The 27,136-nt window shown below is 47.4% G+C and overlaps 2 protein-coding genes across 7 annotated transcripts in view; one reads left to right on the forward strand and one right to left on the reverse strand.

Moving 5' to 3' along the window:
- Window positions 1-7,076, reverse strand: part of atp11a (ATPase phospholipid transporting 11A) — a 62,682-nt gene extending 55,606 nt beyond the window's left edge. For 4 of the 6 annotated variants that reach the window (XM_076983351.1, XM_076983355.1, XM_076983352.1 and 1 more), the window contains exon 1: window positions 6,650-7,076. In XM_076983351.1, the coding sequence (XP_076839466.1) occupies window positions 6,650-6,688 (39 nt within the window). In that variant the 5' untranslated portion in view covers window positions 6,689-7,076. The remainder of the gene's footprint in view (window positions 1-6,649) is intronic. The other 2 variants (XM_076983350.1, XM_076983349.1) reach the window with 1 other exon arrangement.
- Window positions 7,077-7,390: 314 nt separating this feature from the next.
- Window positions 7,391-27,136, forward strand: part of tubgcp3 (tubulin gamma complex component 3) — a 26,146-nt gene continuing 6,400 nt past the window's right edge. The window contains exons 1-15 of the mRNA XM_076983356.1: window positions 7,391-8,093; window positions 8,840-8,947; window positions 9,164-9,231; window positions 9,489-9,566; window positions 9,965-10,176; window positions 11,402-11,565; window positions 14,555-14,667; window positions 16,670-16,795; window positions 16,903-16,971; window positions 17,182-17,314; window positions 17,452-17,618; window positions 21,194-21,304; window positions 21,390-21,498; window positions 25,773-25,962; window positions 26,311-26,446. Coding sequence (XP_076839471.1) covers window positions 8,018-8,093; window positions 8,840-8,947; window positions 9,164-9,231; window positions 9,489-9,566; window positions 9,965-10,176; window positions 11,402-11,565; window positions 14,555-14,667; window positions 16,670-16,795; window positions 16,903-16,971; window positions 17,182-17,314; window positions 17,452-17,618; window positions 21,194-21,304; window positions 21,390-21,498; window positions 25,773-25,962; window positions 26,311-26,446 — 1,860 coding nt within the window. The 5' untranslated portion in view covers window positions 7,391-8,017. The remainder of the gene's footprint in view (window positions 8,094-8,839; window positions 8,948-9,163; window positions 9,232-9,488; window positions 9,567-9,964; window positions 10,177-11,401; window positions 11,566-14,554; window positions 14,668-16,669; window positions 16,796-16,902; window positions 16,972-17,181; window positions 17,315-17,451; window positions 17,619-21,193; window positions 21,305-21,389; window positions 21,499-25,772; window positions 25,963-26,310; window positions 26,447-27,136) is intronic.

Here is a 27,136-nt window from a genome sequence, read left to right on the forward strand (position 1 = left end):
AAATGCGGGGTAATCCCTGACTCCCTGATCTCTGGTTACTGATCATGGATCAGGCCTTCATGCTTCGTCCTGCAAATGCAGTTCTGTGCAGTTTCAGCTCGTAAAACAAAGCCAGCCAGGAGTGGTGTGTCACACTCGTCACACACAACACAGTGATGATCTCGTCACATTTGTAAAGTGTTACGTATTGATTGTTCTACCTACTGAACATGTTACATACTGAAATGCGTTACGTACTGGTACAGGCTGAGATGTGTTGCAAAACAAATATATTTCATGGTTAATATTTACAGACAGCAACTTAGGCTGGTAGAAAATATAAGTGCGTTGTGTAATGCCCTATTGTAACACCCCACTCATAACACCACAAAGAGGTTTCTGAGTCATCTCCATTTTCTCCAGGTGTGTGATACCTGTGAATAACATTACTTCCTACAACCCAATGCAGGACGGCCTAGGGTTAGGGTTAGCAACGTTCCAGCAACGGAGCGATGAGCAACGGCTACAAAAGTGCCATCGACATTCTTGACACAATTCTTTTGCGACTTATCGTGGCTAAGTATCATTTATCGTTTCATTATGACAAATTGCGTCATTGTTTGCTCGCAGTGTTTAAATGAACATTCGTAGCAACTACAACCATGAGAGTATAGTCTGCTGAAATAAGAACAAAAGACGTTTGTCGTTGTCTGACACACTTTTGATACCACGTAGCTTAATCACAATAGCAACACTATTCAGGAAAAACACAATTTCACATTTTCTCCAAATTGTTTAGTCCACACTGTACCATTAAAAATGGATTGTGTTTACAATTTCACTAAGGCTACTGCACGGCTGCAAGCAATCATGCGCTCATGTTAAAAAACAAAGGTCGTTAATAGCAGAAAAACAAAGAAATATCATCCTAAACAATGTGTACTCTTTACTTTCCTTGTATGGTTTGGTTTTTCTCTAATCCAACTGAATTTGTGCTCTGCTTGAATGAGCCATTATGTAAGAGCCAAGGTGCCAGCCAGCCTGAGCATTATTACATCATCATCCTCTAAGGACCATTGTTAGGTCATTCTTCTCAGACTCCCAGGCTACTGGAGTCTCATGACGCCAGCTTTAGCCAGTCCCTGAGGGCCAGGACTTTGACTGGTGGCTTACCGTCCTATCACCACTCCTGAAAGGAAATGCGTCTGAACGTGGAAGGCGGGTAAGTGCTCATATTGTAACAGAATGTAAAAGAACACACGGTCCACCGGTCTCCTCTGGTGCGGTCTGAGGTTACTACAGAGAAGAGAAGTGAGTCTCTCCCACTTTGAGCTACACAGCCTTGAGAATGGAACTGCACAGATACTGTGCTGTGCTGATACTACGCTAATCTGACTACATATTGACAACATCTGTATTAGTTTTTTATATAGTACACTTAAGGTACTCTAATGAATCTTTTTCAGGAACACACACGCATATACATATATATATATATATATATATATATATATATATATATATATATATATATATATATATATATATATATATACATATACATAAACACATCAGATAATATGTAATAGCTAATTTTATGTAATAGCTAAATATGTAATTTGGTAATGTATGTCACATAACAGATGGTAGTTATAGTACATCACACTATCATAGATACATCATAGTATATCACACTCTTGGAGTCGAAGCCTGTTCACGTTCCCGTTCCTCCATCTCTGCTCCTGGTCCTGGAAGTGCGGATGAGCACGAGGGGAGGCGGGGGGGGGGGGGGGGGGGGGGGGGGGGGGGGGCGTAGTACTGGGGCGATGGCAGGTCCGGACAGTGTGAGACATTTGGGTTACAGCGTGTCCTCAGGCCACCTCCCGGCCAGGAGCACAGCGAGGCAAAACACTGACTCACCTGGTCTCATTCACACACCTGCGCACGCTTACACACATGCACGTGCACACACACGCACACACGTGCACGCATGCACACATAGGCACACACACAGGCATGCACACATCTGCACACACACACACACACACTTAGTTTTTTCTTTGCCTGCACCTCGTTTCACCTTTGTAAAGATGGATCTCATTCTGGAGCTTTTGTGGACACGGGCCCGACGTGTGTGTGTGTCTGCATGGGTCATTATCCCAGAGAGGCCCATTAAAGTCTGTTGGCTCCTCTACACTCTGATACCACGCCGTTATGAGCACAGCTCTGCAGAAACTAAGTGCATTACCAACTTCAAGACAGCAGCCTTTGTGTGATGCGTTACCTTTATTACATCAGTACAATCCTTCAGCTCCGCCCCCAGCTCCACTGCCCCGCCCCCTTTGTCTTCACACACACTGTAACCCACCTCCTGATCTACATGCGTAACAGAATGACCCAACACTTACTTTCTCTCCCACTGCAAAAGTGATAACCCTTAAGGTGCGGTAAAACTGGCTTTGTAAAAGAGCCAACTTGGGAAGCTCTAAATAAGTAATCTACTGTATAAGCTGCTGTCTATTTGATAGCAATTATAAAGCCTTCAGGAGTATTAATTCAACAGTACAGGCAGTCCCAAGCAATTAAATACTAATAATAAAATCCAGAGTTACACCTAATTATATAACACTCTGTCCCTGATAAACGGCATGTCAGTTTTCATAGGCAGCCATCTTTGTTAAAGAATAATTAAATTAAACGGTCATATCCTATCCTGTATGCGATAATGACATGAAAGGTAAATGTAATAAAAGTGAATACATTTCTTGTTCTCATCTGATTCATTACATAAATCCTCAGTCGGCATGGCCATTAACTGGGTCCCAGCAAGCCGTCTCCAGCGCTCCACCACCGCGGATATTATTAGGGCTGCCTCACACAGCTCTGGCTCTGCCCTCCGGGGACAGGAAATGGGCCAGAGTACTACTTCCTGTCCAAGGCCGACAATTAGTCAGCATGCTTGCGACAAGTAGGCGTCGCCTCTTCGTCTGTGTCGTCAGGGTAACCACTGGTGCCTCCAGAACAGTGAGGGGGTGCGGGGTTGGGGGGGTATGCGTTGGGGAGGGGGGGGGTAGTGCGGGGTTGCTTTGGTGAATCTTCTTCCCACAGCAAGCGTACGATTATGAATTTATCACAGATCGTAAGGATAACCTCCATCCCTCTGTCTGTGTTCCCATTTATCTTCATCCATTAATCTTAGCCATCCTCCTAGTCCTGACAAGTGTCAATACTATTAATCACAGGGCCTCACTGATTTCCCCAGAAAGGTTTGTTCTGGCTCACCAAAGCCAGCAGACACCCCTCTAAAGCTTGGGGCCGTGTTGATTTTACTGACCAACAACAGGAACCGACAGGGGAACCGACTGGTGAACAGGTGGGTGACACACTGAGGGAGTAGTTTACGGAGCATGTGTCCTACCACACACTCACGCCCCTTGGACATCAGTTACATTAGAGTTTATTAAAGGCTCACTCCATGATGAAGAAGGAAATATGAGGTGAAAGAAAGAGTCTGGGGCAGAGACAGAGAGAGAGAGAGAGAGAGAGAGAGAGAGAGAGAGAGAGAGAGAGAGAGAGAGAGAGAGAGAGAGAGAGAGAGAGAGAGAGAGACATGGGTGGGTAGATGGGTGGAGAAGACACATTCAATACTCTATTAATCACTTATATGAAGAGTGAAAGGTGTGAGAATAGTCATTCTTCGAAATGTGAATGAACTGTAAAAAGACACTGAACTGGACAAATAGACTATGTGGGAAGAGTCACTCTAAACTGATCGAATGAACTATGTGGGAAGAGTCACTCTGAACTGATCGAATGAACTATGTGGGAAGAGTCTCTCTGAACTGGCCGTATGAACTGTGTGGGAAGAGTCTCTCTGAACTGATCGAATGAACTGTGTGGGAAGAGTCTCTCTAAACTGGTGAACATTTGTGAGAATGAATTGTGCGAGGCGAGCTTCAGAACTCTTCTGCTCATCCGAACGTAGTGGTGAAGACCGTCAGAAGGCCTGAAGAGTGGACCGCCACCTCAGAGCAGAGTGAGAATATCAAAAGCCACAAGGCACAAAGACTGATTTGAGGGTCAATAATTGATGCAATGTGTGCTGACAGAAGCAGACAGACAAACACAAAGACTGTTGTAAAAAAACAACTTCTGCATCTGGACAGTACACATATAATCCGACACACACCGACGCATGCGGCTCGCAACACTGTGCGTCCGAGTGTGTATAATCGCCCACAGACCATTAATAAAACCAAAAGATATGGACCCGCAGGACGAACTCCAACGTGCATAAAAACACAAGGTTACATTTACACACACCTCCAGGCAGGGGAGCCGTCTGACCGGGGGTTAGGCTGATTCGAATGGACTGAGTGTAGGTGGAACCAAAACATCGCTTCCTCCGCCTTGTCAGAACCATTAGTATGCACATGTGGTTCCTAAGCAACCTTCAAGCCCCGCCCCCAGCCCTGTACTCCCACAAGTCCCTGTTCTCTCCATCCATCCCTTACCATCTCTCCTCTCTTCTCTTACACACTCTCTCTCTCTCTCCTGTCCGCTGACGCCCTGCTGTAGCTGTGCCAACCTGCATTACTGCACTTTAGATCAAAGAGCAGTGGAGTGGAGAGAGGCTTTTCAAAGGCAATACACACTCACACACACACACACACACACACACACACACACACACACACACAGCCTCTTAGCAAACAGGGCAGTGGGTACAGACTAAGCATCATTCCATATTTTTCTTTAAATACTGTTTTGTTTATCTCAAACGTAAACAGGAAACAAACTATACCACCCATATTTTGAGATGATTTCTAACTGCCTCGTAGGGGCCGTGTATGGATTTATGAAGTCTCGTGCCGCACGCGCAAGCACCCGCGTGTCTCGTGCCGCGCCATCATCGCGTCCCTGTCAGCGGTTATTATGGCCGCTGTCTGGCGTCCACCAGCAACATTTACAACATCTGTTACTGTGTCTGTCCCATCACAAAGACGGCCGTACAAACGCCTTCCGTCAGGGTGTCCATTATGTCCAAGCGCTTAATCCAAGCATTCAGAAGCACATTGGGGGCACGAGTGGGCTTCCTGAAAGAAGTTACTGACCAAAAAACAGACCTGGGAGCGTAAGAATCAGCGATGAACAACCACAAACGGGTTTATATATATTTGCACTGTGCATACATTTGTTTGGATTGAAAAGCCAGGCACCCAAACGTCGGAGAATGGGAATGATTTATAAATCTGTTATTGTTGGAAGGGTTGTGTATCAGTAAAACAGTCAACCAGAGTTAATTCAGGGTCGACCGCCATATAAACTTTAATAATGATATACACAAGCATCGAGACAAAAACAAATTGGTACACAATACATACCGAGGTGAATATATGTAACGTCTGTTTAAATACAAACACACGGATACTACACCTGCAATAACACACTGCACACTAAAGTACATATTATCACACAAACTCCCACTACGGACTCTGGGGGTAAAAGATAATCCCCCCCCACCCCCATTTATAATCCGTAATGTTCACAGGCAATCTGGCCGCACTGTTTAACACAATTAGGGACAATCTCCTCATACCTCAGAAACACTCCCAACCTATTAACATACTCACTAATACTGGGCATTAAACGGCTTAGCCTCGTGGTTTAATCCGCGTTAATACTCTATATATGCCTAGTCTACGTTCAATAACCTATATAAACCCATATAAAGAACGAGCTGTTCACCTACTAATAATGTTCACATCAACTGACCATTACACACGGTCCCGTTTATTGTGCTGTGTTGGTGAATCGTGCGACCTCTCAATATCCATAGTGTAATGCGTGAAGGATATATTGGTTAAATATACCGGCAGCTCACTGGTGTTCCCAGGCCTTAAATAATTCACCAACTCAAGTGGCCAAAAGATTGCTAACAAATTAAATTATGCACTGGGAGCTCGGTTCTCTTTTCATTTTCTAGTGTCGGCACCTGAGAGACGTTGGCACGCCGTACGATTGTTGCCTATCTAAACGCACTTATTCGGAACAATACCGAACCTGTTGTAACACACTCACACACTCCTCACGTCGCCTATCTGGACCTGTGTACCGATTCGGTAGTACTGGACGCCTGCCAGTGGAGCAAGGCATGTTTCTAACGGACCGTTAATATCATCTAACTTACTGCAAGTATAAAACGACAGAACCATTGTGGGTTCCCCTCCGTTGGTCAGGAAAACAGTATACCTACAGAACCGAGTACGTCTGGTCTCCAGGATTAAAGAACGACGTTTCTGATTCTACAGCAGCAATGTTTAAATGCATCTGGATATGTGAGTGCCCGGCGACCTGAAAGCGGACCGTTGGCAGTCGTGCCATGACAGTCAGGTGGCCAGCCTCAAAAACACATCTTCTGTAATGCCAATTCCACAACACTTAGGTCCACAAACGGTTTGTTCTGCATTCACAAAAAAATAACATACAAGAAAACAACTAAAACTGCACACAAATCTATCTAGGCGATTACAGGGGGTTGCAAAACCATGACGGGTGGTTTCACATTCGGCACTGAACCTTTCTTTAACGGAGGAACCAGACCAACAAGTTGGTGGGCTCTGATTTAACGAAGAACTAACACCGACACCGTACGGTACAGGTTACTCACGTATCGGCTGATGAGGTTCCGGATCGTGCTAAGATCCATTCTCTTCGACCGGGTCCAGGTAGTCTGTCTTGGGTTTCTCCTTGGGTCGGGACGGAATGCGTGTAGTGCTAGCTGATTCTTCCGTCTACTCTCTGATCCATGACTGTCTCCCTCTAGGACTGACGAGAGGCAGGTCTACACGGCTGTTGTGATTTTCAGATTTTTATTCCCTCTACAATTACTAAGGTGGTGATGCGCCCAGATGTTTTCATATTTTTGGGGGGCATTTAGTTTCATGCATATGTTGTAGAAGAGTCTTCTAAGAGAGCCCTCGTTTTCAACGCTTTTTGCTCTAGTGTTTTAAAGCTACTTCTTCCTTCTTCCTTCGAGAGGATCCGCCGCGCGCTGTCTCTCCCGTGTCGGCGTCCGAACAGCGCGATGCTCGCCGCCGGACCCGGAGAGGCGGCTGTCGCCTACGTCACGGGAGCGCTCGGCGCATGCGCACTCAGGTCACGCCCACCCGCCCGCTTCAGTTAGCCCGATCGATCGCTCGTCGATATATGTAAATATTCATTAGAGCGTGATGCCTATTGGCCAGGGCCGGAGTGGGACACATTTTCAGCCCGGGAGTTTCATGTCCAAATCCGGCCCAAAATTATTTTTCCCTCCCAATCGGCCCAAACTAGAGATTGACATGAGCCGGCCCATCGGGAATCCTCCCGAATCTCCCGATTAGCCACTCCGGCTCTGCTATTGGCTATAAAGTATCCCGGGTAACCGCATGAAAAAAAACATTTACAAAGAAGATGGTTCGATATCAATGCCCGAAATGATTAGGTTTGATATTGGCTGAATAGTCTGGCATACTATGCATTTGGAAATGACCATGAGGAAATTTCTAGTGAACCGCTGAAAAAAAAGCTTTATTGAAAATTTCCTCTCAGTACCTGCTTACTGTAAAATCTTGCAGTTCTGTATATTGACTGATGTAATTTTAAAATAATACCCAAAGTTACTAATTTTTATAAAATTGCCTCATAAAATTGTATATCCCCGGTCAAAATTGCATGTTGCTTTAATAAAACACATAATTGTTCTTTATATTGTTTTATATAGCAACTCCTTTGCATAAATTGTAATGGTGTTGAAATGGGAACCATTAAGCATAGGAACCTTCGACGCATAATCGCGTTACAGTGGGACATATTTTCATGCCGTCCCCTTCACATATCTTTTCCCCCAACCGTGTTCGCTTTCGGCGGGTTCTGTTAAAATGGCGCTACTGCCAGAAGTCTCAAGCGGACGGAGCGACACCGAGAGCGGATAGAGTCCAAACCAGACGGTTCGGCTGCACAAACACCCGCAGGAAGGGCGGACGCGACGCGCACGATGGCGGCCCTGGATCAGAAATCCCCCAATGTCCTCCTGCAAAGTCTGTGCTGCAGAATCACGGGCAAGAGCGAAGGTAACGGTACCGACAAACCCAGACAACCGACACGACCGAGACCACTACTCGAATAAAATAGCTAAATGACCAATGAAGATGGATGGATATATATATATATATATATATATATATATATATATATATATATATATATATATATATATAATCTAATATGTATGTTATCTAGTGACAGTTGTAGCCAAATGGCCTAATAAACAAATAAACGAAGGTCTAAAATGATGCTCCTTCATTCCCCTCCAGGATTGCGTACTTATGGCATCCTGAGTCGTACATGCTGCTGTACTCGGATCACTGTTGTGTTTATTGAGGTTGTGTAGCGAATGCAGACCAGTCCGTTGACGTTAGGCACGATACGAGGTCGACACTGACAGTGGTGGTTTTAAATTCAGAAGGGCATCGTTGTCATCTAGGTTGTTGTGTGTCTCATTGATGATGAGACTCGTGAGTCTTTTGTCCTTCGGTAATATGACCCGCGTGTCCATCTGCGCTGCAAATCAGGTAAAGACAAGTGCATAAATGCTTTATAGATCATTATAGTGTGCATGTGGAGCTTAATCTAACATTATACGCCGCAGTATCGATTGCATTGCCTGTGTCTATTCATGGGGTAAAACATCCAGGTTTCAAACTTAATGCCCCTGTCTGTTGACAGAATGCATTTGGAGATGGCGCATGTGTACAGTGGTCCCTGCGTTAGGACTCAGAACATACTCTCACTGAACACCGTGGCCTTCTCTTCACAGCTGACGTGGCACACCAGTTCCAGTACGCCGTGAGAGTGATCGGGAGCAACTATGCACCCACCATTGAGCGGGATGAGTTCCTCGTGTCGGAGAAAATCAAGAAGGAATGTGAGTGCTGAGAGCATCCCTCCCTCCCTCCCTGTCTGTCTGTCTGTCTGTCTATCTATCTGTCTGTCTGTCTATCATCCATCCACCCATTTGCACACGTCCAGACTTCCTATGATCTGTTTACATGAAGCATATCTCAGACTTACGCTCGTGGTGAGGCCTGTCTGTCTATCTGTCTGTCTCTCTGACCGTCTGTCTACCTTCCCGATGCATCAGTGCTGAAGCAGAGACGAGAGGCAGATGCTGCTCTTTTCTCCGAGCTCCACCGGAAGCTGCAGACGCAGGTCAGACTGAAGCTCAGTGCTCTGGGCTTGGCACCCAAAGGCTGTGGGTTAAAGTAAAATAAAACTAAGTATTTTGTTAGTGTTTGAATTGGCTATATTAAGGTTATATTAAGCCCGTGCAGTATGGGATGTTGCTGTATTTAACCCTGGCAGAAATTCGTGTGTATCTAAAATCGTGCTAGATCAAAATGAAGTACTTGCCTGTGTGTGTGTGTGTGTGTGTGTGTGTGTGTGTGTGTTGTATTTGTCATGAGCAGGGGGTGCTGAAGTACAGATGGTCCATCTTGTATCTGCTGCTGAGCCTGTGTGAGGACCCCAGGAAGCCGTCTAGCCGGGTGCCTGTGCTAATTATCTCTCTACTTATTCACTTAGCGTTTCTGTACAGGCTTGCCATAACTGTTCCTTTTTCAAAGGGTAAAGGTGTAGTGGGTATCAGCGGCACAGATTTAGTCATTACAGCTAAATATAATTAATGAGATTGTTCAGTAGTCTTAATTTGTTTATAGTCCATTTGATTGGTTTGGGAAGGAGGTCAGGGTAGACCAAAAAACAAGAAACTGGCCGAATGTCCTTTGCAATACTACACCTTTAACACACAAGCAGAGACTTTGGGACAGTCAGCTTTTTCTAGAACAAACGTATTAAGAAGACTTTGACCATGCCATCGTATTGTGCAGTGGGATCTGCCCATCACTAGGTGGCGTAGCTGAGCTCTCCTGTCTCCTTGCTGCAGGTGGGCAACTTTGGTGGCCTGTTTGCCCAGGCCCTGCCCCGTGATGCCCACTCCACACCCTTCTACTACGCCCGGCCCCAGAGCCTTTCCCTCAGCTACCCGGAACGCTCCGCCCACAACGCCTCCAGTGGCTCCGCCTCCAGTGGCATCGGCAGCCTGCCCGCCTACCCGCCCAACGGCCCCGCCCCCAGCCCCCAGCACCTCCTCTCCGGGTGAGCACGTCAGCCGCCATTGGCTCTCGTTTGGTGGTGCCATCTCGCCAGTGGCCATGAAGAGAGGAGGGGGGAGGGGCAGGAATATTTAACACACTGCTGGCCAAACACATCAGCTGGAATTGTCATGTGACATGGCCCCACCATAGCTCCTCCCCTCCAGACCTGCCTGCATGGTGCTATCATACCTGTTCATCTTTCATCTTTTATCGGTGACGTTACGTCTGAATTATTAACACCCTCGCCATTGGCCATGTGCTCTTTGGCTGTGTGTTGTCAAGGCCTGGCCTTAATTGATCGCCGAATCCTTTTAATTGGTAAATCTCATGGACATTAAGCACCTCTTTTGACTGGCCAATCACTGTTAAGTGGTAATTAGCTCACTCCCCTGGGCTTCAGTAATGGTACCACAGTGCCGTTGTGTTACTGGACGGCGGTGGTTTGAAAATGTTTCCCTAATAAAAAGGGATTACTGCCTTTTTAATGTTTTAGAAATCTTTCCTGAGCTTGTTTTAGATGCAGACGTTTTTGTTTGCTCAGGATGAAGACTCTTAATTCTTGTTATTAAGCTGTTGTTGTGAGGGTATATGGCAGGACACTGTAATGGGGGTTGTGTCTGAAATGATGGTGCTGGGCTTACACGCCCTCCTCAGTAGGAGGAACAAGTAACCTAGCAACTAGGCAAACTTATCTCAGAGTGTATGTGAGTCTGCATGTTCATGTTTGTCTGCGTGTTCGTGTGTATCTTCGTCTGTGTGTGAGTTTGTCTGTGTGTCTACATCTGTGTGCACGTTCATCTGTCTGTGTGCTTGTATCTGTGTCTGCACGTTCGTCTGACTGCATCTGTCTGTCTGCGTCTTCATCTGACTGCGTCTGTCTGCGCGTTCGTTTAATTGCATGTGTCTGCGTTTATCTCAATGCTTGTGTCTGTCTACGCGTTTGTCTGACTTCATGTGTCTGTGTTTGCCTGACTGTGTGCGTCTGTGCTTTAGTCTGACTGCGTCTGTCTCTGCCTTCGTCTGACTGTAGCCTATGTGTGTTTGCGCACTCGTCTGACTGCATTCGTTTGGCTGAGTCTGTCTCTGTGCACTCGTCTGTCTGCGCACTCGTCTGACTGCGTTCGTCTGTCTGCGTGTTTGTCTTACTGCATTCGTCTGTCTGCGCATTTGTCTGACTGCATCTGTCTGTCTGCGCACTCGTCTGACTGCATGTGTCTGTGTTTCAGCTCCGGCCCCCCAGCAGTAGCTGACAGTGCCAGAGGCTCTCGTCTGGCCTGGGCTCTCCAGGTCTCTGGGGCCCCGCCTCCTACCTCACGACCCCCCGCAGGCTCCGCCCCTACCCTGGTCCCCAGGCCCCCTCACAGGCAGAGACGTGACTGCGACGGCAGTGGTAAGTGGTTGCCATATCAACCCTTACAGGCTGCTAACACTCCTGTGTGGCGTTTGAAATGCCCCATAGTCAGACACACCTAATACAGGATGAGCTATATCTCTATTATTGTATTTGGGATGATCTGACCTAGAACTAGAGGTGTGCCAAAAAAATCGATTCATATATCAAAAATCGATTCTCATTTACTACGATTCAGAATCGATTTTACATAATTACAAAATTACGCGAGACTTTACGCAGCATGTTCTGGGACACACTCATGCGCGGAAAAGGTTCAAAAAAAAAAGAAATAATATAGAGAAGGATGGACCCAAGTGCCGGCTCGCAAGATCAAGCCGTTTGATACTTGTCAAATGTATTAGCGAGAGGGAAACGCGCACAGCAACCCAGAACGAACAAACAAAACAACACAGAAGACTCAACGCACAAGAGAATAGAAACCAAAACCGTGAGGGCACGGAGTAAATAGAAACAAAAAACCAATACGGAAAATACAACGCGTGAAAAATAACACTCAACCGTAGTGAGACGGGAGGAAGAAACAAAATAACAACAGTTACTAAAAAACAGCGCGGATAAATGCAACGCGAAAACGAAACCAAGGACACCAGCAGAAGTAACTGGCAAAAAACGCTGCAGCAAAATAAAACCCTTCCCAAAAATAAAGGCAAAACGGATAGGAAGAAATACAGGATTGGGAAAACTTGAGATGAGTCAGGAAGCGACGCATGAGATACTCGAATAAGTAAAGAGAAAGCATAACAGAAAGAGGTGGCGAGACACCATTAAACGATAAGCAATCACAGAGAAAACAGACTGGCTGAGAACGTACGGTTACGCCGGTTTAGTCTGGGACTGACTCTGGTGCCCCTAGCGACGGCTGGGGGAACTGCATCCGAGCCAGCCCTGACAGCTCGCAAAATGAAGCTCAAGAATTTTGGTAACAACAAAAACCATTTTATTTTACCAAAGCACTTAATTTTTGTTAATTAAAAGTGAAAGACACTTAATTTTCTGTATTTGTCGTTCTGTCTTGCAAAGCAGACTGTAGTAGATCATGCAGATTTTATAGACTGAAGCAGACATTTTTATAAATCAAATCGTTTTTTGAATCGAAAATCGATTTTTGAATTGAATTGTGGCCCCCAAAATCGGAATCGAATCGAATCGTGAGATAGTAAACGATTCCCACCCCTACCTAGAACCATGATATGTGTTATAATATAGATATAATGTACATAAGGACACTGCATTCAACAGAATCTGAATCAGTATCCTGTTATTCGTTACCAATATTGGCTTTATGGCGGTGGATCAGTCTGACCAAGAGTCAACATGCTTCAAAAAGAGAACGAAGCATGACATGCATCATCGGGGCAGAGTCTTCCTGTTTAGGGTTGTGGACAGCTTAGAAAAGCTATGCCCGCTTTTTAGACCGGGGGGGGGGGGGGGGGGGGCATTTATGATTTGCAGTGATATAAAAGGAAACATAAATAAGACCGAGGGGCTCCATTACTGCAGGTAATATGGACGTCTGCAATGCAGTAATAGCTGTTATGTAATTATGCAGTGCATTAAAATTTCTGCAATCGATTTTATAGGTCTTGCTAACCTCTGCCAGCTATAACCACTGACGGGGCTTTGATCAGTGTCTATATGTAGTGAAGCGGTTAGCAATGAGCTGATCTGATACTCCGGATTGGATCGACACCGTCACTGACCTTATGTAGCGAGTCGGGTATCGGCCACTCGTGCCTCATACGTATTCTGATACCATCTCTTGGCTGTGATTTGCTCTTCACTGGAAGTACAGTATTCCAAACTGATCAACATCAAAACACTTTTCATTAACAGAAAGCTTATATGTGTGATAACCATGAATGTTCACATTAGGCGAACCGCTTTGTTTAATGAAAGTCAGTTAGCATGTGTGAAATCTGCAATAGTTATTTCTCCTTGCTGCAGAATGTCCCATGCAGGAACTTTTCTTTGTAATGTGTCAGCTTTGCAAGAAGAAAACTATTTTATACTTTTACAATCTGTTTCATATGAGCAAATCTTTAAATTTGAGAAAGGAGGTTAAATGTGAAAAGAATAATAAGGATGCTTCATTAAAAAAGACAATGAGACAACAAATACATCATTCTGGCTAATAACATGTCTGTAACTTGGTAATAAATGTATAGACCAGGGGTACTCAACTGGCAGTCCCGAACGCAGTCCTATCCGGACCCAATCTCATTCCTGATTAACTGGATACGGACCAACAAAAAAACCGGAGCATTTATTTCAGGGCTATTGAAAAAACACTCCGTCACGAGTGTTACGTTTGCCACCCCCGCTCAACAACTTAAGTTCGCCACCAACCCTCCCGCTCAACAACTTACGTTCGCCACCCCCTCCAACTGCTCAACAACTTGCGTTCGCCACACCCCCGCCGCACCGGACCTCAGGACACAGGTATCTGCCAAAATTGGACCACGGACAAATTTAGTTGAGTACCCCTGGTATAGACTGAGTGACTGACTATATTATTTACTTTAATAATGTAATTGTTCAGTATTTATTACTAATGTATGTGTGGTTTTTGTGGTTACATCCATAAAATGTATGCTGGAATATTAAACTGATCCTAAGCACTTAAAATAATGTTTTAGTATTTTGTATCTGTATTGGTATCAGTATTGGTATCGGTATCAATAAAGGTAGAGTCCAGTAGGTATTGGTGCACCTCTAGGAGAAGTGTGCTGGTTTAATGGGGATGTGTGTGTAGGGGAGCAGTTTGCCCTTGTACTACTGAGTTCAGCAGGCGTCTGATGGACGGTACAGCAATCGTAAAACTCAGTCAAGCATGTGATACTGCGACAGATATACTCATGAGACCTTTGGGCATTCTCTCTCTCTTTCTGTCCTGATCTTTCTCTCTCTTCTTTTTCTATTTTTCACTCTCATTCTTGCCCTCTATTTATCTCCCTCTCTCTCTTAGCTGAAGTCAGTGAGGCTGCTCTTGTTCGAGACATCCTTTACGTCTTCCAGGGGATCGACGGTAAATTCATCAAGATGTGCCCTACAGAGGAGTGCTACAAAATCGACTCTAAGGTGAAGAGTCATTATTTCCTCCCGCTCCCTTCCTGTTCTTTCATCCGTACCCTTTCAATACTGTGGTCGTGAGACAGTGTGCACAAACAGGTTACAGTTTGGGAGGCGATGAAAATAGATTTGCCCACGTTTTCCTTTTGAGTCAATGTGTCATTGATCAGTCGAGGTGAACCAAGGCCCTCCGTTGGGTCCACGTTTTCCTTCTTTAGTTTTAGCACTGGGGCTGAAAACATATATGGTAGTTAAAAAAATTTCCATGACAAGAAATGGAGATAAATTAAAATGTCTGAGACCAACTTACGCATTCTCTCTCTCTCTCTCTCTCTCTCTCTCTCTCTCACTCTCACTTTCACTCACTCTCTCCTAAACTTTAATCTAAGTGTGTGCGCACACACACCGTCACCTCACAGATCTATCTCTCTCATAATGCCCCTGGTTAAAAATAGAATGTTCCGTAAGTGCTCTGTTTGCTCTGTAAAAGCACTGACCTCCACAGTGGAATCTCTCTGGAGCCCACCAGCAGGCGTCTGCTTGGCCTCTGCTTCTAAACCCGCCCTTTAGGACCTGGCCGTGAATCCAGGCGTGGCATCTGAGCCGAGCTTTTCCGTAAGTGGTGTTCGGGTGAAGGCTTCGTTTGCAGACGGGAGAAACCCCACGCCCTGCGCTTATGCCTGCTGCGGCTCTTCTAGTGAAGTTACAGGTCTGGGATCAGTACGTTCCCTGGGTGCCTAGCTGACTTTACACATTAACATGTGGAGTTCCTCCACCCTCACACCCAGTTCCGTCTGTAGGGCCTCCACCTCTGATGTCACAGCAATAAAGTTCATTTCACTGCCCCCCCACCCGCTGTAAATTGTATCGGTAATCAGCTTCCTGGGAGCCTAACTTTAAAAGGGGGGGGCTCTTTGACTCTCACTGCTCACCCAGGAGATATCGAAATGCTCGCCGGAGCGCTCAAAACGGCCGATTGAACGTAACGGCGTCCAGAGTGTCGGGTGCACGTGTCTGCAATAGTTGGCAGGCCGACACATGCGCGAGCGCTAGCCCGGGTGGAGAGAGCGCTTCACGCGAGCGTGTCCGATTAGTTCTGCCTTCCACTATACGAGCTTGTGTGATGTTTTTGTTAGGTGTCATGTTGCTTGTGCTGTTATTTGTTTGCTGTTATTTGCGCTTTTATGTTGCTGCGATAGTTTACAGTTGCAGTTGGCTTTTACTTTTCATTAAAGGATTTTAGATTTTTTAGATAAAAGATGTAAAACTTGATTTAGAAGATTTTTAATCTTCTGGGCTGTGCTAACACTTCAGACTCAGCAAGACCGTGATACGCCTTTTTTGCCCTAACACGTATAATATGTGGATTTGCTCAACCATTACTGAAGAATGTCGATTAGGTCTATTAAACTTACACAACTGCAAAGCATTGTGGGGCTTGTAGTGAGGTTAGTTTGTGGAGTGGAGGCAGACACCGAAGGGCTCGTTCTGCAGACGGCTCTTCAGGCCCAAGCCTCTTGTCCAAAGATCCACTGTTGGAGTTATCTCAGTATTCCAGTGTTACATGGTCCTGTGGGACTGACAGACTGACTGACTTTCTTTTCTTTTTCTTTCATTCTGTCTTTCTGCCATCATACATTCTGTAAGGTTCTAGGGACTGTTATGTACACCAGCCGTTGAGTCCCTTGCAGTGCTGTTGATAAAATCACCATATCAAATTTTATCTTCCAGTAAATCAGTATAAACCAGTATAAGGTTTTAGAAATCACCATTTGCCTTTCAGTGAGATCCATGACGTTGCTGAAACATCTTGTGTAGCCTGTGGTGGAGCAGTGAAGGGCTGTGGTGGTGTGGGGTGGAGCAGGACTGGCACCAGCGTGTTTGTGTTGGGCGTGGGTTCCTCTGCTGGAGGGCCGTGGTCATCTCTAGGCTCTGTATGGTGTGTGTTTGGCATGTGTTGAGTTCCTCTGCTGGAGGGCCGTGGTCATCTCTAGGCCTTGCCTCTCCACAGGTCCCGCTGTGCAAGTCTTTGCGGGACACCAGCGACCGTCTGGCCGAGCTCGGCTGGCTGCACAACAAAGTGAGGAAGTACACGGACTCTCGGAGCCTGGATCGCGCCTTCGGATTGGTCGGCCAGGTACGCGTGGTGACGTGGAGACGCCCACATTCAAATACAATCACAGCAGTCGTTCACCGTGGCTTTGGCGTGAGTGTTGACGTCTCCCCCACGTCTCTCCTCCCTAGAGCTTCTGCGCCTCCCTGCACCAGGAGCTGAAGGAGTACTACAGGCTGCTCTCGGTGCTGCACGCACAGGTAAAACACAGCCTGCCAGGCACCGCCCAGAACGCACGCGTGCTGTGACTGGTAAATGAAGTTCACGTCCTTGCGAGAAATGTGAATTTTCACGTCAAATTGTGCGAAATTGCACGTGTACGTGGACTTCTGAGGACGTGTCGCTTCTAAGCTTGATCCTCACATTTGGTATGTGTGTGTGTGTGTGTGTGTGTGTGTGTGTGTGTGTAGCTGCAGGTGGAGGATGACCAGGGCGTGAACGTGGGGGCGGACTGCTCTCTGACGCTGAGGCGCCTCCTTGTGTGGACATATGACCCTAAAGTTCGACTCAAGACCCTCGCCGCCCTCGTGGACTTCTGCCAGGGTCTGTGACCTCTGACCTCCATGTGGCTTTTTTTTTTTAGAGATTTCATCATTTGTGTATGAAGTATGCTGTAATTGTTTGTGAACGTTCCCTTGTTGGAGGTTGGTGATGATATCGTCAGGGTATTTCTTTCTCAGGACGTAAGGGCGGAGAGCTTGCATCGGCTGTCCACGCCTACGGCAAAACCGGTGACCCCCACATGAGGGCGCTGGTACAGCACATCCTGGGTCTGGTGTCACACCCCATTCTGAACTTCCTTTACCGCTGGATCTACGATGGGGAGCTGGAGGACACGTACCATGAGGTTAGAATCGAGATGCACACGTTCCTCACTCTCTCTTCTCAGGAAGGTTTGATGTTCCTTCTACATGTTCACTTGGGATCAGTTGGGAATGTCTGAGTGGCTGGGATTGGTTTCAGAGGAGCTGGGATTAGTTTAGGAGTGTCTTATTGGCTGGGATTTGTTTAGGGGCAGTTGAGCGGCTGGGATTGGTTTAGGAAGGGCTGTGGGGGTTGGGATTGGTTTAGGAAGGGCTGTGGGGGTTGGGATTGGTTTAGGAAGGGCTGTGGGGGTTGGGATTGGTTTAGGAAGAGCTGGGATTGGTCCTGAGTGGAGGCCTGGCATTAGTGCTGGGCGGTATAGAGGTTCGCACCAAAAACCGGTGTTTAGTTTTGTTATCATGAGAATTTTTCATATACGGCCACACCAGTTAAATAGCCTTCAGGTGTTGGGAACACAGCACGGTCGTTAATTGTTTCTCAAGGGACGCTTTTTATTGCTGCACCGCTAAGCACACATGCAACAGAGCGCACATCTAGCTTGCTGAAAACGAGGGATGTTCTGAACCACAAATTCTACCAAACATTGAAGTAAAAGATGATGCCCCAAAGGAACTTTTGCCAAAGAAAGGAACCGTGTCTGTTGTCAGGAAGTTCATAGGGTTTTAAAGGTCTGACGTGGACCAAACAGTCACTTACTGCACATGCAGTTGAGCAAAAGTTGTCACGGCTGGTGGTAACGAGCAATCTGCTGCACCACCCATAATGCTCACTTAGACTTGACACGTCGCGACTGGCGCGAGGGTCCATGTGGCAAAAATTACGCAATCGCGGTGGCTCCGCTGTCGCGTCGCAAGCTCGTGCACCTCTCGATTGTTGTAACTTTGCACGTTCTGCTCTTCAGCGCTATGTTTTGCGTTAAGTCATGTTTGCAGGGTTCATACACCTTTACAAGGTGGAATTCAAGCACTTGTACGGCACTTTCAAGGTCCATTTTCAATATTTTGCAGCACCTTCAGCTTAATTAAGTTACATATTTGTACAAATACACATACAATATGGTCGAAAGGATTCGAAATAAATTGCTTTTTATCACATTAAAAGAGATGGTACCGTCTCCCCAGTATTCGACCACTGTTATTTATTTGTTTAAATATTATGTTATTTAATTAAAGGTACGATATTTGGGACTTTTCAGTACAATACAACCATTGACAAACAGCCCTGTCTAATTTATGTCTAAATACCTCTTATTTGTTATTAACAAACTGGTGTGCAATTTATATTACGTGTAGCTGGTTCACATAAGTTGTATAAACCTACAGTTGTGATGTTGTCTGAAAAAATTTTTAAATAAAAGGTTTTGCATTTTTACTGCAACTGTCATGCTATATGAATCATTCACTACTTTAGTTCTACCATTTGAATACTGATCATGTGGGGCCGTGCAAATCTGTATTACATGTAATACTTAGGTGGAGACATTTTTCTAACAGTGAAATAGGGTACTCTTAACAACTCTACTGCAGTAATTATTTCGTAATCAATGCAGTTGACACATCATGCATAGGGGGGTGGGGGTGGAAAACGTCAAATACCGTGAAACCGATATAATTTCGAAAAATACCGTGATATAGAATTTTGGTCATATCGCCCAGCACTACCTGGCATTGTTACTGCATAAAGCATTGCGGAGGCACAAAAGGGCAGCGCATGGACCTTCAGCATGTACTGCTGCGGCGGCCGGCCTAAGTGAGATTTAGCTACCTCAGACACAGCACCCCTCCCCCGCCACCTGAATGAAGACGGATAGCGCAGTGCTAATGGTGCCTTCACTGCTTGCTCTTTCTTTTTCTTTATCGTCTCTCCCTCTCGCTTTTCTCCTCAATCTCCTTCTGTCCATCTTTTTCTTTTATGTCTCCGCCGCTTTTGTAGCATTACGCACATATTGCGGTCAAAATTCTAATTATTTCAGTCTCTGTCTCTCTCTTTGTCTCTCTCTCATCGGGTCTAAATAGAGAAAGTACGTTTCTCTCAGCCTCTCTCATGCCGTGTCCATGTATTTTTCCCTCATGTTCCTTCTGCGTCTGCCCGTCTCCACAGCTAGACTGAACCCTCGGAGCCACTAGTGGACTGTGGTTTTGTCTCTGTTTTGTCCCTCTGCCAGTACGGGGACTCTCTGTTTAGGGCTCGAGAAAACGCTCGAAGTTATGTTGAGCTTTAGTGTCACGGTCACTGTGGCTTTTGATATTTGGAGATCGGATATTTGCTGCAGTAAAGTTGATGTCGAGGTGTGCATACCGCACCGTGTCTGTCTTCACGGCACTGGGGCTGCTCTTGGACGATCGTGATGTTCGTCCTGTGTTGGACAGTTTGGACAGAAGCTGCATCCCTGCCTCCGTCCTCTTTCCTGAGAGAAGAACTCTGAACGTTTGTTACCGGTTCATATTCCACACTTGATTCCCAAACACATCGATTTAATCAATTTTACCCCATACATCAGTTTGTAGTTTCAGTATGGTGCCTTGCGGCAAACAGAATGAATTTCCTTCTTGAAATGAACAAAACTGGCAGTTTTTCCACTTTTATTTGACTTCCATGTTTGCGGATTAGGGTGTGTGGGGTGATGGTGTGATAAGCCATATGGATATTTGGAAGGAAGTCAATCTGGCTCTTACTCAAGACGTTGTGGTCGTTTAGGAGGGTCAAAATTCTTGTGTTTAAAAATGCAGCTAAATACCTTCCCAAGATTAAAAGTGAATTTTGAACTTTGTTGTTGGCGGTTCTTTTGGTGCACTACTTTTAGCTCTGTTGCACTCTTGCTGGTGTTGATGGTTATTTCTGCTGAGGAGGATTGGTGAGAAGTTCTGAAGGCCTTACAGGTGTACATAATTATGGTTGTTGGCCTGTGCATGCGTGTAGTCACGGTTGGTGTTTTCTTGGCCATGGTGGAGTTCTTAATTTGAGTGAGACACAGTAATCTCACAGTGGCCCGAGAGACAGTGGGTGGAGGTATCTTCACCAGGTTTCTGTTAGATCAAGGACATCTACATCCTAAATGCTCTTTCAGACAGTCAGGGTGTCTACACTTCAGGCCAGAGTGGTACAGCTCCTGAAAGTATCTCTCTTCTCCACCCATCCCCATGTTCCCCACGTGTCCAGCGGAGAGGCTCCTTGAGGCTCCTCCATCAGCACCCGACACCCACCCTTCTTTTGTCCTGTCCTCTCCACCGCCGTGACGGGCAACTTCAGGAGCGTGGGCGGGCCGAGGCGACGGCTCCCACCACCGTCTGACCCCTGTTGGTCGCAGGGCCGTCTCGGGGTCATGGGGGTCATGTCTGCTGATGGTCCGCCCCGCGGGGTTAACGAGCTGCTCTCCTGGGCCTCGCTCGTTACTGTCACGCCACTAATGTTGAGTCATAATGAAGATGTACTGATAATGAAAATACCCCGGGGTACTGATGACCGCTCTTCTGCCTGTTCTCACCCCCCCCCTCACTCTTTGGCCTTGTGATCACACTCTCTAAGGACAGCATGTTTAAGCGGTTCATGTGGGTGTGTGGGCGTATGTGTGTGTGTGTGTGAATCTTTTATTTGCAGTTTTTCGTAGCCTCTGATCCGACCGTAAAGACGGACAGGCTGTGGCACGAGAAGTACTCTCTGAGGAAGACTATGATCCCCTCCTTCATCAACATGGACCAGGCCAGAAAGGTAGAACCTCCACCCTTAACATATACACACACACACACACACGTGTCCCGTGCCATCTAACCAAGCCCCGCCCATGTCACACCAGGTCCTGCTCATTGGCAAGTCCATCAACTTCCTGCACCAGGTGTGTCACGATAGGACGCCGCCCGGCAAGGTGCCGCCGGCCTCCAAATGTGCCGACTCACCCCGAGACGGTAAGAGCACCATTAATGCCTCCCGGAATAGCCCTGGCTGATGGAGGCTTTTGGGTGGGGGTGGGGGTGGGGGTATGAGAGAGCATTGATCGCGCTCACATATGGAGGAGAATGGGCTCTCGGGGGAGGGCAGGTTTTAGCGCAGCATCGACGCCGGACATTTTTAGCGTCTGGCCATATTGATGCGACTTGGTGACCAGCGCTAGCCTCAACCTTGGTTTCCAGAATGTTCTTTGGATTTGATTGGTTGCTCTTACCTCAACTTCATGTCCTCTCCTGTCCTGCAGCTCTCTTGTGGAGACGTGGTGTCCAGTGTGTGTGTGTGTGTGTGGAGACGTGGTGTCCAGTGTGTCTGTGTGTGTGTGTGTGTGTGGAGACGTGGTGTCCAGTGTGTCTGTGTGTGTGGAGACGTGGTGTCCAGTGTGTCTGTGTGTGTGTGTGTGTGGAGACGTGGTGTCCAGTGTGTGTGTGTGTGTGGGGGGAGACGTGGTGTCCAGTGTGTCTGTGTGTGTGTGTGTGGAGACATGGTGTCCAGTGTGTGTGTGTGTGTGTGTGTGTGTGTGTGGAGACGTGGTGTCCAGGGTGTGTGTGTGTGGAGACGTGGTGTCCAGTGTGTCTGTGTGTGTGGGGGGAGACGTGGTGTCCAGTGTGTGTGTGTGTGTGTGTGTGTGTGGAGACGTGGTGTCCAGTGTGTGTGTGTGTGTGGGGGGAGACGTGGTGTCCAGTGTGTCTGTGTGTGTGTGTGTGTGTGTGTGTGGAGACGTGGTGTCCAGTGTGTGTGTGTGTGTGTGTGTGTGTGGAGACATGGTGTCCAGTGTGTCTGTGTGTGTGTGTGTGTGTGGAGACGTGGTGTCCAGTGTGTCTGTGTGTGTGTGTGTGGAGACGTGGTGTCCAGTGTGTCTGTGTGTGTGTGTGTGTGTGGAGACGTGGTGTCCAGTGTGTGTGTGTGTGTGTGTGTGTGTGGAGACGTGGTGTCCAGTGTGTGTGTGTGTGTGTGTGTGTGTGTGTGAAGACGTGGTGTCCAGTGTGTGTGTGTGTGTGTGGGGGGAGACGTGGTGTCCAGTGTGTGTGTGTGTGTGTGTGTGTGTGTGTGTGTGTGTGTGTGTGTGTGTGTGTGTGTGGAGACGTGGTGTCCAGTGTGTGTGTGTGTGTGTGTGTGTGTGTGTGTGTGTGGAGACGTGGTGTCCAGTGTGTGTGTGTGTGTGTGTGTGTGTGTGTGTGTGTGTGTGTGTGTGTGGAGACGTGGTGTCCAGTGTGTGTGTGTGTGTGTGTGTGTGTGTGTGGAGACGTGGTGTCCAGTGTGTCTGTGTGTGTGTGTGTGTGTGGAGACGTGGTGTCCAGTGTGTCTGTGTGTGTGGGGGGAGACGTGGCGTCCAGTGTGTCTGTGTGTGTGTGTGTGTGTGGAGACGTGGTGTCCAGTGTGTGTGTGTGTGTGGGGGGAGACGTGGCGTCCAGTGTGTGTGTGTGTGTGTGTGTGTGTGTGTGTGTGGAGACGTGGTGTCCAGTGTGTCTGTGTGTGTGTGTGTGGAGACGTGGTGTCCAGTGTGTCTGTGTGTGTGTGTGTGTGGAGACGTGGTGTCCAGTGTGTCTGTGTGTGTGGGGGGAGACGTGGCGTCCAGTGTGTCTGTGTGTGTGTGTGTGGAGACGTGGTGTCCAGTGTGTCTGTGTGTGTGTGTGTGTGTGTGTGGGGGGAGACGTGGTGTCCAGTGTGTGTGTGTGTGTGTGTGTGGAGACGTGGCGTCCAGTGTGTCTGTGTGTGTGTGTGTGTGTGTGGAGACGTGGTGTCCAGTGTGTCTGTGTGTGTGTGTGTGTGTGGAGACGTGGTGTCCAGTGTGTCTGTGTGTGTGTGTGTGGAGACGTGGCGTCCAGTGTGTGTGTGTGTGTGTGTGTGTGTGTGTGTGTGGAGACGTGGTGTCCAGTGTGTCTGTGTGTGTGTGTGTGTGTGGAGACGTGGCGTCCAGTGTGTCTGTGTGTGTGTGTGTGTGGAGACGTGGTGTCCAGTGTGTGTGTGTGTGTGGGGGGAGACGTGGTGTCCAGTGTGTCTGTGTGTGTGTGTGTGTGTGGAGACGTGGTGTCCAGTGTGTCTGTGTGTGTGTGTGTGTGTGTGGAGACGTGGTGTCCAGTGTGTCTGTGTGTGTGTGTGTGTGTGTGGAGACGTGGTGTCCAGTGTGTCTGTGTGTGTGGGGGGAGACGTGGCGTCCAGTGTGTCTGTGTGTGTGTGTGTGGAGACGTGGCGTCCAGTGTGTCTGTGTGTGTGTGTGTGGAGACGTGGTGTCCAGTGTGTCTGTGTGTGTGTGGGGGGAGACGTGGTGTCCAGTGTGTCTGTGTGTGTGTGTGTGTGTGTGTGGAGACGTGGTGTCCAGTGTGTGTGTGTGTGTGTGTGTGGAGACGTGGTGTCCAGTGTGTCTGTGTGTGTGGGGGGAGACGTGGCGTCCAGTGTGTCTGTGTGTGTGTGTGTGGAGACGTGGTGTCCAGTGTGTGTGTGTGTGTGTGTGTGGAGACGTGGCGTCCAGTGTGTCTGTGTGTGTGGGGGGAGACGTGGCGTCCAGTGTGTCTGTGTGTGTGTGGAGACGTGGTGTCCAGTGTGTGTGTGTGTGTGTGTGGAGACGTGGTGTCCAGTGTGTGTGTGTGTGTGTGTGTGGTGACGTGGTGTCCAGTGTGTGTGTGTGTGTGGGGGGAGACGTGGCGTCCAGTGTGTCTGTGTGGAGACGTGTTGTCCAGTGTGGATGGCTAGCACTGCTCTGGGTCTGGCCCAGGTGTGCCCAGGTGTGTCTGATCCAATGAGGAGACTCAGGAGGAGTCTCTCTGCCTGGTTTTTATATATATATTGAGAGAGTTCTATTTTATTTTAGGTCCACTAATTTTGTTTTAAATAATCATTTAGACTTTTCCTGATAACCTGATTTCATTCTCTGTTCGGCTAAAGTAGAGCAGCTGAAAGACGGTTATGTTCTCTCGGCTATCAAGGGGTCCAAACATCAGAGTCTGCTCATCCTGCGGGTGGTTTTCAGGGTGTTGTTCCCGGGTCTGTACCAGGCTCCGAGCAGAGCACCTCCCTGGACCACATCCAGAAATGTGTGTTCATTCAGCAGGCTTTAGTTGATGTTGTCCTTTGGGCTTCAAGTCATACAGTTTTGCGTGTTTAATTCTGCTTGGACATGTGGAACTGTCCTGTAGGGGTGTCAGAGTGGTTCCTATACTTAAGTTACACTATAATACACCTCCATTCATCATTGAGGGTGAGGTTACACTATAATACACCTCCATACATCATTGAGGGTGAGGTTACACTATAATACACCTCCATACATCGTGGAGGACTGGGTTACACTATAATACACCTCCATACATTGTGGAGGACTGGGTTACACTATAATACACCACCATTCATCATTGAGGGTGAGGTTACACTATAATACACCTCCATACATCATTGAGGGTGAGGTTACACTATAATACACCTCCATTCATCATTGAGGGTGAGGTTACACTATAATACACCTCCATACATCGTGGAGGACTGGGTTACACTATAATACACCTCCATACATCGTGGAGGACTGGGTTACACTATAATACACCTCCATACATCATGGAGGACTGGGTTACACTATAGTACACCTCTATACATCGTGGAGGACTGATTTACACTATAATACACCTCCATACATCGTGGAGGACTGGGTTACACTATAATACACCTCCATACATCGTGCAGGACTGGGTTACACTATAATACACCTCCATACATCGTGCAGGACTGGGTTACACTATAATACACCTCCATACATCGTGCAGGACTGGGTTACACTATAATACACCTCCATACATCGTGGAGGACTGGGTTACACTATAATACACCTCCATACATCGTGGAGGACTGGGTTACACTATAATACACCTCCATACATCGTGCAGGACTGGGTTACACTATAATACACCTCCATACATAGTGGAGGACTGGGTTACATTATAATACACCTCCATACATAGTGGAGGACTGGGTTACACTATAATACACCTCCATACATAGTGGAGGACTGGGTTACATTATAATACACCTCCATACATAGTGGAGGACTGGGTTACACTATAATACACCTCCATACATAGTGGAAGACTGGGTTACACTATAATACACCTCCATACATAGTGGAGGACTGGGTTACATTATAATACACCTCCATACATAGTGGAGGACTGGGTTACACTATACTTACACCTATGTTTTTTCTGTTTTTTGTGAATCTCTCCCCTCTTGCCCCCTGCATCAGCGGCCGAGCTGTTTAGCGACCTGGAGGGGGCCTTCCAGAACAAGATCGACGCGGTGTACTTCGAGACCAGCAAGTACCTGCTGGACGTGCTGAACAAGAACTACCAGCTACTGGAGCACCTGCAGGCCATGCGCAGATACCTGCTTCTGGGCCAGGGAGACTTCATCCGCCACCTCATGGACCTGCTGAAGTGAGTACACACACACACACACACACACACACATTCCAGGCCATACAGAGATACCTGCATCATGCACCATCTAATGGACCTGCTGAAATAAGTACACATATAGTGACTTTTGTTTGAGTGCAGAATGCAAGTTTCTCCTGCAGTGTATATGTGTATAGTACCACAGCCTGACCAACAGAGGGCGCCCACGTGCTTCCGCTGCTCGTCCTCCTCCATGGCTACTTGCATTAGTGTCCGTCCAGCCCGTCACACACACCCACTCTTCCTCGCCCTCTCCTACTCTTCCTCACCCCCTCCTACTCTTCCTCACCCCTCCCACTCTTCCTCTCCCTTTCCCGTCCCCATCAGGCCCGAGCTGGCCCGGCCCGCTACCACCCTCTACCAGCACAACCTGACGGGCATCTTGGAGACGGCCGTACGGGCGACCAACGCCCAGTTCGACAGCCCCGAAATCTTGAAGAGACTCGACGTGCGCCTGCTCGAGGTATCGCCCCGTGTCCCGCCCCCCGTGTCCCGCCCCCCGTGTCCCGCCCCCCGTCCCCCGTGTCCCGCGCGTACCCCCCCTGGTCCCGTGTCCCACCCAGGGACTAGGTGTTTTTGTGATTTGCGCAAAAGAAACCGTCTGTGAGAAGTCTGTAGTAGGTTTGTGGTGACGCTCCTCTACGGAACGTTGCAAGTGCGCAAAAGTTTGGCTTCACTTTTTGAGAGAAAACTAATATGCGAAGTGCAGAGTGTGTGGAAAGTTTATTTGTTGTAAAAGAGGTTATACATCCAATATAAAACATCTTCGGCATCAGCGTAATAATGCGCTTCAGCAGTGTACCGTGCTCGACCGACTGCAGACTCCTAGCCAAAGTGCTACTTCAGTCAGCGTCACACAGCGCTAGCAGCTCGCTAACAGTATTACATACAGCAAACCTGTGATGGCCGTTTCTCATTAGCAGTGAGTGGAAAACTAACCAGGGAGAAATTCAAGGAGTGTCATCATAGCACTGAGGGAATTTGTAGTTAAAGGGCTGCCTCCTTTCTCAGGTGTCCTTGGTGGGCAGATAAAAAAACACTAGTCTGATATTAGTTTTCTTGTGCATTATTACTAAGCTGTATCTACAGAGAGTTGATGGTTCATTTTAAGGGAGACTGTAGTAATAATAATAAAGATATTCTTTATAGCTAG

The sequence above is a fragment of the Brachyhypopomus gauderio genome, chromosome 20 (genome assembly GCF_052324685.1).
Source record: "Brachyhypopomus gauderio isolate BG-103 chromosome 20, BGAUD_0.2, whole genome shotgun sequence".
Lineage (NCBI taxonomy): Eukaryota > Metazoa > Chordata > Actinopteri > Gymnotiformes > Hypopomidae > Brachyhypopomus > Brachyhypopomus gauderio.